Raw genomic sequence first — 11,186 nt, 5'->3', positions numbered from 1 at the left:
GTAGACTGATGGCAGTCACACATAAGAGATACGTGTGGACTGAAATACGATGGCAGTCACACATAAGAGATACGTGTAGACTGAAATACGATGGCAGTCACACATAAGAGATACGTGTAGACTGCCATATGATGGCAGTCACACATAAGAGATACGTGTAGACTGCAATATGATGGCAGTCACACATAAGAGATACGTGTAGACTGCAATATGATGGCAGTCACACATAAGAGATACGTGTAGACTGCAATATGATGGCAGTCACACATAAGAGATACGTGTAGACTGAAATACGATGTCAGTCACACATAAGAGATACATGTAGACTGCAATATGATGGCAGTCACACATAAGAGATACGTGTAGACTGATGGCAGTCACACATAAGAGATATGTGTAGACTGCAATATGATGGCAGTCACACATAAGAGATACGTGTAGACTGAAATATGATGGCAGTCACACATAAGAGATTGGTGTAGACTGCAATATGATGGCAGTCACACATAAGAGATACGTGTAGACTGCAATATGACTCAAGTAAACAACAACAACATGTTATATGTTCCATTGAGAATATAGAACATTACACACGGCGCTCAAAAATTTGTGAAAATGTTTTAGTAGGACTTTGGTAAGCTATGAAGCCACACCACTTGATGGATTGTACTGTGCTTCAACATAGGAGTATTATTATGGTGTGCGCCTAATGTACGGAATAATTCTGGTTGTGCTTACCGACCTCGAGGGTATTTTACCTTTGTGCATTCACGCACAGCATAAAACGTTTGGTGGACAAAATGAGACAAAGATGGCGTGGAAGATTTTACACGTAAACAAACTGTTGCGTCACAGCCCACACTATGGTGAGTTCAAGAACCGCCGAAATGAGTCGGACAAAAGGAATGTTCACCAAACATATTAAACAGTGGTAGTTCTAACCATTGGGAAGGTTTGTGTCATGTTTGTCCTCAGACTTAAAACATACTAAAACAAAATCAATATTTTTCCTCCATCTTTTTCCATTTGCAATCCATCCATCCATCTTCTTCCGCTTATCCGAGGTCGGGTCGCAGGGGCAGCAGCCTAAGCAGGGAATCCAAGACTTCCATCTCCCCAGCCACTGGGTCCAGCTCCTCCCGTGGGGATCCCGAGGCGTTCCAAAGCCAGCCGGGAGACAAAGTCTTCCCAACGTGTCCTGGGTCTTCCCCACGTGGCCTCCTACCGGTCGGACGTGCCCTAAACACCTCCCGAGGGAGGCGTTCGGGTGGCATCCTGACCAGATGCAATCCTTTTTTTTTTAAAAAGTTAAAAGTTAAACACACATTAGGTGTGGTGAAATGTGTCCTCTGCATCGCCCTTGATCACCCCCTGGGAGGTGAGGGGAGCAGTGAGCAGCACTGGTGGCCACGCCCGGGAATAATTTTTGGTGATTTAACCCCCCTATCCAAAGCTTGATGCTGAGTGCCAAGCAGGGAGGTAATGGCTCCCATTTTTATAGTCTTTGGTATGACTCAGCCGGGGTTTGAACTCACGACCTACCCGTCTCAGGGCGGCCACTCCAACCACTGAGTAGGTTAAATGCTCCAGGAGCCGCATGCGGGTGGCTGACCCCCGCTCGAGTAGATATTTTCATGTTCCGTGATGTCTTCAAATTAAAATTCCCATCTTTTCTCACCAGCCACTCTCCATCTTCATGTCCCCCCCCCCCCCCTACCCCCGCAGGCACCACGTGTCTGGTGGCCCTCTTGTCCGATAAGGAGCTGACGGTGGCCAACGTGGGCGACTCCCGAGGGGTGCTGTGCGATAAGGACGGCAACGCCATTCCTCTATCACACGACCACAAGCCGTACCAGCTCAAGGAACGCAAGAGGATCAAGAAAGCTGGTGAGTCAGCCCACATCCTTCCAGGTACATACCAACAGACCGTCAACATAACAAGGGTTTTAGTCGTGGTACTGAAGCTGATGAGGTCAGTGTGGACTGGAGGCACAGCCATCATCCTCTCTCCCACTCTGCTGCATCCTCTCTCCCACTCAGCCATCATCCTCTCTCCCACTCAGCCATCATCCTCTCTCCCACTCTGCTGCATCCTCTCTCCCACTCTGCTGCATCCTCTCTCCCACTCTGCTGCATCCTCTCTCCCACTCTGCTGCATCCTCTCTCCCACTCTGCTGCATCCTCTCTCCCACTCTGCTGCATCCTCTCTCCCACTCTGCTGCATCCTCTCTCCCACTCTGCTGCATCCTCTCTCCCACTCTGCTGCATCCTCTCTCCCACTCTGCTGCATCCTCTCTCCCACTCTGCTGCATCCTCTCTCCCACTCTGCTGCATCCTGAGGACCAGAGGAATGAGTCCTGCAGGGTCAGACTGCACAATGGTCCATCACTGCCATCTAGTGGCTCATTTATTTACTGGAGGAAGGAAAAAACATACATTTCCATTACAGCACTATATATATATATATATATATATATATATATATATATATATATATATATATATATATTGCCAAAAGTATTTGGCCACCTGCCTTTACTTACATATGAACTTGAAGTGCCATCCCATTGTAATTCATCCTAAGGGTGTTCTATCGGGTTCAGGTCAGGACTCTGTGCAGGCCAGTCAAGTTCATCCACACCAGACTCTGTCATCCACGTCTTTATGGATCTTGCTTTATGTACTGGTGCACAATCATGTTGGAAGAGGAAGGTTGGGAGCATGGAATTGTCCAAAAATGTTTTTGGTATGCTGGAGCATTCAAAGTTCCTTTCACTTGGAACGAAAGGGGCCAAGTCCAACTCCGGAAAAACCAACCCCACACCATAATTCCTCCTCCACCAAATTTCACACTGGATTCATGAGTCCAGAGAAGGCGTCTCCACTGCTCTAGAGTCCAGTGGCGACGTGCTTTACACCACTGCATCCCACGCTTTGCATCGTATGGCTTAGATGCAGCTGGCCGGCCATGGAAACCCATCCCGTGGAGCTCTCTGCGTGCTGTGCGTGGGCTAATTGGAAGGTCGCGTGAAGTTTGGAGCTCTGTAGCGACTGACTGTGCAGAAAGTCTTTGCACTATGCACTTCGGTCAGTTCACGTGGCCTACCACTTTGGTGGCTGAGTTGCTGTTGTTCCCCAACTCTTCACTTTTCTTGTAATAAAGTTGACTTCGGAATATTTAGGAGCGAGGAAATTTCACGACTGGATTTGTTGCACAGGTGGCATCCTATGACAGTTCCACGCTGGAAATCACTGAAAGCGGCCCATTCTTTCACAAATGTTTGTAGAAACAGTCTCCATGCCTAAGTGCTTGATTTGATACACCGGGCCAAGTGATTAGGACACCTGATTCTCATCATTTGGATGGGTGGCCAAATACTTTTGACCTGTACTATAAGTCATATAGTCTTCAGTGGCCTGATCTCATGACCTAAGTCTTTTTAAAAATCCTGGCTTTGACCTTGCTTGGAGAAGATTAAAGAAAGTTCCTTGATGTCAGGTTCAAACACTGATGACATCTATTAAACAAGACAAGAAGCAAGGAATCGTGCAGGGACAAGAGTTCAATTTGGCTCAATGAGGAGAGACGTATTGGGCTGTACACTTAGTTACAGTTCCAACCTACGCTCTAAGGCACAGCCCACGTGCTCCTCTATTTATTCGGGAGGTCCCTGGCTACATCACTGAGGCTGCTTCTGAAGGAAGGGGGGGGGGGGGGTAATTTCAGCAGCCCCAGCTAGACACAATATGTGATTATTCATGAATTGCAAATGTGCTGACACTCGTGATATCGCCCTGTCCCTGCTTTGTCTGCGTCAAGGCACTCGATGTTCGCCCTTGGCAGTCATACGAGACGACTCGCAATCCAGGATTGCACGTTGTCCCTTTGCACAGATAGAAAAGTACAACTTCAGCACAATTGATAATAACTATAGCAACGGCTCGAAGACCTCAATGAAAGATAAAAACAAGGAACCCAGATTTCCCTCGCCCGGACGCGGGTCACCGGGGCCCCCCTCTGGAGCCAGGCCCGGAGGTGGGGCACGATGGCGAGCGCCTGGTGGCCGGGCCTGTCCCCATGGGGCCCGGCCGGGCACAGCCCGAAGAGGCAACGTGGGTCCCCCCTCCAATGGGCTCACCACCCATAGCAGGGGTCATAGAGGTCGGATGCGAAGTGAGCTGGGCGGCGGCCGAAGGCAGGGCACTTGGCGGTCCGATCCTCGGCTACAGAAGCTAGCTCTTGGGACGTGGAACGTCACCTCGCTGGGGGGGAAGGAGCCTGAGCTAGTGCGCGAGGTGGAGAAGTTCCAGCTAGACATAGTCGGACTCACTTCGACGCACAGCAAGGACTCTGGAACCGGTTCTCTCGAGAGGGGCTGGACTCTCTTCCACTCTGGCGTTGCCGGCAGTGAGAGGCGACAGGCTGGGGTTCGGCCATCTGGTCAGGATGCCACCCGAACGCCTCCCTAGGGAGGTGTTTAGGGCATGTCCGACCGGTAGGAGGCCACGGGGAAGACCCAGGACACGTTGGGAAGACTATGTCTCCCGGCTGGCCTGGGAACGCCTCGGGATCCCCCGGGAAGAGCTGGACGAAGTGGCCTGGGGTGAGGGAAGTCTGGGTTTCCCTGCTTAGGCTGCTGCCCCCGCGACCCGACCTCGGATAAGCGGAAGAAGATGGATGGATGGATATAGCAACGGCCTTTAAAGCATAAGAGTTGTGTGATAACTTACACGTAATTATTCCAACATTTGACCAAGTAAGGAAGTCTTAAATGTAATCCAACGTCTCCAGGACACGTCCATGTTTGCGGAGCCATTGCAGCTACACATTGTGGAATGTCACTTCCTGCTTCCTTATTTGGAATCCCTTGATCCCACAGGCGGCTTCATCAGCTTCAACGGCTCGTGGCGCGTCCAGGGCATCCTGGCCATGTCGCGCTCGCTGGGCGACTACACCCTGAAGAACCTCAACGTGGTGGTCTCCGATCCCGACGTCCTGTCCTTTGACCTGGACAAGGTGCAGCCCCGCTTCATGATCCTGGCGTCGGACGGCCTTTGGGACACCTTCAGCAACGAGGAAGCCGTGCGCTTCGTCCGAGAGCGCCTGGACGAGCCTCACTTCGGCGCCAAGAGCATCGTCCTCCAGTCTTACTACCGCGGTTGCCCCGACAACATCACGGTCATGGTGGTCAAGTTCAAAGGGAAGGCTGGTGAGCAGTAGATAACTGATCGACCCTGACACTTTTTGTGGGATTTCTATTACAGACGAGTGCTCCGCCCCTTTTTATTTATTTGCTTTTAAAGTGCGCAGTAAGGATGTCCGTCAAGCGTGGAAGTGATTGTGTCGCGTTGAGGCAAAAAGAAGTGCACTACTTGCCTGCACTAGATGCAAATCCATGCTATAGCACGGCTCCTCGGAATATTCCGAGAGCCACATTCTGCCGTCCCGTTGAAAATAACACAACGACACTTGCTTATTGCATCAATACGAGCATCTTAAAAGTCTTTTTTTTTTAATTGACCAATTCTCTTCATGTCCCTAGAAACATTTTCTAATGGATTTAAGTCTAGTCGTAGACTTTGAACCTCTTCTAAAGTACCGAGGCCCTTGTTTTGTTGACGTCAATGTACTACGGGAGGTGAGTAACTTGATGTCATGCTGCAAGGTATTCTACAAGACACAAAAGCAGTGTAAATGGTAAATAAAAAGAGAATACAACAAATCCTTTTCAACTTATACTCAATTGAATAGACTGCAAAGACAAGATATTCAACGTTCAAACTGGTAAACTTTGTTATTTTTTGCAAATAAACTTAGAATTTAATGGCAGCAACACATTGCAAAAAAGGGCATTTTTACCACTGTGTTACATGGCCTTTCCTTTTAACAACACTCAGTAAACGTCAGGTTCAAACACTGATGACATCTATTAAACAAGACAAGAAGCAAGGAATTAAACAGAGACAGATTTCAAATAGGCGTAGAAACCGCGTAGAGCTGTACCCTTGTCCAGTGTTCCACCACGCTCTGATGAAAGCTTGTTTCGCCTCCTCTTTTATTTGGACTTTCCCTGATTACATGGCAACAGCTTGTTTCTAAAGGGACGGGGGGTCGTAAACAGCCGTCGCCTTTGGTTACAAAACAGTTCGAAGAAAAGGTGCCTGGAGGGGAGTCAGATCCTGCTTCCTCAAGACAAAATCTCCCTGTGGATTACAATACATCAAAGAAACCGACACCTTCGTGTCGCTTCCCATGCTGCACAGTGGCGTTTTACCAGCCTTTTGATTGGTAAGATCAAAGACAGCTTTTTGTCCTCTCGCCGGGAACTCATGGCAACACAGAGTTTTGTGATAACTTAGATACAATTATTCTGACAGTAAAGGTTTGGGAACTGAGGAGACATTTTTGAAGGGGAATTATTTCCCATTCTAGCTTGATGTACAGCTTAAGTTGTGCTATTTTAGGCTTCAGAATGCGCCACACATTTTCAATGGGAGACAGGTCTGGACTACAGGCAGGCCAGTCTAGTACCCGCACTCTTTTACTATGAAGCCACGTTGATGTAACACGGGGCTTGGCATTGTCTTGCTGAAATAAGCAGGGGCGTCCATGGTAACGTTGCTTGGATGGCAACAAAACCTGTATGTACCTTTCAGCATTAATGGTGCCTTCACAGATGTGTAAGTTACCCATGTCTTGGGCACTAATACACCCCCATACCATCACACATGCTGCCTTTTACACTTTGCGCCTAGAACAATCCGGATGGTTCTTTTCCTCTTTGGTCCGGAGGGCAAGACGTCCACAGTTTCCAAAAACTAATGTGAACTCGTCAGACCACAGAACACTTTTCCACTTTGCATCAGTCCATCTTAGATGAGCTCGGGGCCCAGCGAAGCCGGCGGCGTTTCTGGGTGTTGTTGATAAATGGCTTTGGCTTTGCATAGTAGAGTTTTAACTTGCACTTACAGATGTAGCGACCAACTGTAGTTACTGACAGTGGGTTTCTGAAGTGTTCCTGAGCATATGTGGTGATATCCTTTACACACTGATGTGGCTTTTTGATGCAGTACCGCCTGAGGGATCGAAGGTGCGTAATATCATGGCTTACGTGCAGTGATTTCTCCACATTCTCTGAACCTTTTGATGATATTACGGAGCGTGTAAATTCCTTGCAATAGCTTGGTTGAGAAATGTTGTTCTTAAACAATTTGCTCAGGCATTTGTTGACAAAGTGGTGACCCTCGCCCCGTCCTTGTTGGTGAATGACCGAGCATTTCATGGAAGCTGCTTTTATACCCAATCATGGCACCCATTCCTCAACTTTCTCAGTCCTTTTTGCCACTTGTGCCAGCTTTTTTGAAACATGTCGCAGGCATCAAATTCTAAATGAGCTAATATTTGCAAAAAATAACAAAAGTTTACCAGTTTGAACGTTAAATATCTTGTCTTTGCAGTCTATTCAATTGAATATAAGTTGAAAAGGATTTGTTGTACTCTTCTTTTTATTTACCATTTACACAACGTGACAACTTCACCGCTTCTGGGGTGTGGTAGATTGGTCAATCCCTCATTTTCACCGCGTCTACTTGAAAGTTGACCCGGCGTCCACGTTTACGTCACCCTACAGGACCGCACCCGACATGTAATGTATCTTCTCGAGTGACGGCACAATAGAAATGAATCTTGGAAGTACTTTAGAGTAGTCATTGCACAGCTTGTGTTGCTGAAAATAAGTCAACACATTGTTGTCTTCATCGCTGAGTTCACATGTGTAACAGGTAGCATAAGTCTACACTGCAAGTTAAGGTGTACATTGACTACTCTAAAGTAAATCCAAGTGTTATTTCTATAGTAGTGTTGCTTGGTGAGATAGTGTGAGTCAATTAGGTTCTGGCTGAGGAAAATAAATATTGTGGTGTTACTGCTAGTCGCCATGCAGAGTCATGTTCATGAAGGAGGTGTTGATAATAGTATGGGACTGCAACATCACTTCATTCTTTTGGACGTTTTAGTTCAGAATATTTCGTGGATGCCTGATATTATTTTTATTTTTTTTGTGTTCGATGGCTTTTAAAACTCTAGATGGACCAGACTTTGGGACTGGTGCACCCAGAATAGTCCACATCACCCCCATTTGATCCAGTCTTCATCGGCTTCCAGTCTAATTCAGTTCAAGATTTTAGTCCTGACTTCCCGTGCGTTGCATGGTGGGGCCCCTCAGTACATGACTTGTTAGGCCCCTACTCTTCAGTTGCATGGTGGGGCCCCTCAGTACATGACTTGTTAGGCCCCTACTCTTCAGTTGCATGGTGGGGCCCCTCAATACATGACTTGTTATGCCCCTACTCTTCAGTGCATGGTGGGGCCCCTAAGTACATCACTGACTTGTTATGCCCCTACTCTTCAGTTGCATGGTGGGGCCCCTCAGTACATCACTGACTTGTTATGCCCCTACTCTTCAGTTGCATGGTGGGGCCCCTCAGTACATGACTTGTTAGGCCCCTACTCTTCAGTTGCATGGTGGGGCCCCTCAGTACATCACTGACTTGTTATGCCCCTACTCTTCAGTTGCATGGTGGGGCCCCTCAGTACATGACTTGTTATGCCCCTACTCTTCAGTTGCATGGTGGGGCCCCTCAGTACATCACTGACTTGTTATGCCCCTACTCTTCAGTTGCATGGTGGGGCCCCTCAGTACATGACTTGTTAGGCCCTACTCTTCAGTTGCATGGTGGGGCCCCTCAGTACAACTGGCACCAGACCCTCCCTGATCTTGACTGTGTTGACCCTTTGAAGAAACATTAGAAAACTTCTCTTTTTAGTAAAGCTTTTAGTTAATGCACCTTTTAACTATCTGTTAGGTTCAAACACTGATGACATCTATTAAACAAGACAGGAAGCAAAGAATTAAACAGAGACAGAATTAAATTTGGCTCAATTTGAGGAGGAACGTCAGGGCTGTACTCTTGTACCGTCTCCACCACACTCTGGCGAAAGATTGTACGCCTTCTCTTTTATTTGGACTTTCCCTGATTACGTGGCAACAGCTGTTTCTAAGGGACGTGGGTCGTAAACAGCCACCGCCTTTGATTACAACAGTTCAAAAGAAAAGATCGTAAAACAGTTCACAGAAAAGGTCGTAAAAAACAGTTCAAACAAGCGGTGCCTGGAGCGGGAGTCGGGCTTTGTAGTTCTTGGGTCAAGGCAATATCTCTCTGTTGATTACGATACATGAAAGAAACAGAACACCTTCATGTTGCTTCTCATCCTACACGGTAGAGTTTAACCAGCCTTTTGATTGGTGGGATTAAAGACAGCTTTTGTCCGCTCGCCGGGAACTCAATGTAACACAAAGTTGTGCGATAACTTCGATACAATTATTCTAACACTATCATTTTTAATCACCTTTTTATGATGTTGCCCCTGTTGGTTTCATTGTGTTGTCGTTTTACTTCACCTATGTTTTTTTTTTTATAGCGCTTTGTCATTTTATCTGTGAAAAGCGCTTTTATAAATAACATTGAATTACTTACTTACCCTGTTGACTAGAATATTTGTCTCAATTCCGGTCAAATTGATGGAGTTTATTCTGCCCGTTATGAAGCAATACATGTGAGACTCCAAGTCATTACATGAATACAACATGAAACACTTCACAGAAGCCAGGCGTGCAAAGTTGAACAAAAGTTTTTAATGTGCATAGATTTTTCTCCCAAGTCTTTCTCCCGCAGAACAGGACTTTTCAGTCACGTCCGTATCCTCTCTCCCCCTCCTGCTCCCCGCCGCTTACTGTTAAAGACAACAGATGATTAGATGAACACGTACCACCTGTGAAAATCGAATCACCTGCCAGCCGTGTCTCGCCGTCAGCACTGCCACGCCCCCCCGTCTGATGGTGCTCTGTCCTCAGCACCATGGACAGAGGCGGTGACCTTTGCTCCTGCAGGCAGCGCTGGCCACGTCTCCCTCCACAATCACATTGTTCAATAAGTCCTTTCACATCATGTTGAACTTATGTACTCCACATAAAAAATGACTATTGTGGCCTCGTGTTCTTTTGCTTTCCTGTAATGGCAATTTTTTTTTTTTTAATTGAGGATCCCTGTAAAATAGATGTTCTAAAAATGAATGTACATACTGTACTCATGTTGGCGTCTGCCTTGCCGCAACTAAGAAAGCGAGGCTGATTGTATAGCATCAGCAATATTTACAGTACCTGCCGTTGGTTTCTTTTCTCGTTTTGCAGAATGTCATTTAGTATTTGTTTGTTTGACTTAAAGTCAGTGTGGGTTTAAAAGAAAAAAAAAAAAGATATTTTCAAGTGTACTAAAAAAAAAATTAACATTAAAATGATTCAATAATCTTTGTGTTGTGGGCTGTTTTTTTTTCTGTTTTCCCAATTTTAAAGGTCCCATTTTATGCAAAATTGACATTTTAATTTGACTCTAACAGTAATGTGTCCGTCAAACATAACAAAATCTAACATCTCCCTCCCTTTTTTTCCTCCACTTAGGGTTTCCGCGATGGCATTAAAAACTATTAAAAGTCATTTTGTGTAAATCAGGGATGTCCAAACTTTTTCCACTGAGGGCCGCACACTAAAAAAATCAAAGCATGCCGGGGCCATTTTGATATTTTTTCAGTTTCAAAACCAAGACTATACACTTTTTTTTGTAACCTTTGGGGCTCCCTCAAGTTAGGTCCCAAGGACCCAGAAGGGTTTCAGTCTTAAAAAAGGTTAAAAAAAAGGTATTTTTTAAATTTTTATGAAATGCTTAAATCTCTAATTCAACTTCAGGTGAATTTTTAAAAAAATTATATATATATATATATATATATATATATATATATATATATATATATATATATATATATATATATATATATATATATATATATATATATATATATATATATATATATATATATATATATATGTACACTACCGTTCAAAAGTTTGGGGTCACATTGAAATGTCCTTATTTTGGAAGGAAAAGCACTGTACTTTTCAATGAAGATAACTTTAAACTAGTCTTAACTTGAAAGAAATACACTCTATACATTGCTAATGTGCTAAATGACTATTCTAGCTGCAAATGTCTGCTTTTTGGTGCAATATCTACATAGGTGTATAGAGGCCCATTTCCAGCAACTATCACTCCAGTGTTCTAATGGTACAATG

At 45.5% G+C, this 11,186-nt stretch overlaps 1 protein-coding gene across 2 annotated transcripts in view; it reads left to right on the top strand.

Annotated features, from left to right (window-relative positions):
• Positions 1-10,367, top strand: part of ppm1lb (protein phosphatase, Mg2+/Mn2+ dependent, 1Lb) — a 123,334-nt gene extending 112,967 nt beyond the window's left edge. Inside the window, exons 3-5 of one of the 2 annotated variants that reach the window (XR_009827411.1) lie at positions 1,726-1,887; positions 4,881-8,356; positions 8,573-10,367. Coding sequence is in view for 1 of the 2 variants with exons in the window: in XM_062059891.1 (XP_061915875.1) it covers positions 1,726-1,887; positions 4,881-5,221 (503 nt within the window). In the remaining variant the exon portion in view is untranslated. Of the gene's footprint in view, positions 1-1,725; positions 1,888-4,880 lie in introns of both variants that reach the window. The other variant, XM_062059891.1, reaches the window with a different exon arrangement.
• Positions 10,368-11,186: the final 819 nt, after the last annotated feature.

The sequence above is a fragment of the Entelurus aequoreus genome, linkage group LG10 (assembly GCF_033978785.1).
Source record: "Entelurus aequoreus isolate RoL-2023_Sb linkage group LG10, RoL_Eaeq_v1.1, whole genome shotgun sequence".
Classification (NCBI taxonomy): domain Eukaryota; kingdom Metazoa; phylum Chordata; class Actinopteri; order Syngnathiformes; family Syngnathidae; genus Entelurus; species Entelurus aequoreus.
This window is presented reverse-complemented; position numbering and strand designations above follow the sequence as displayed.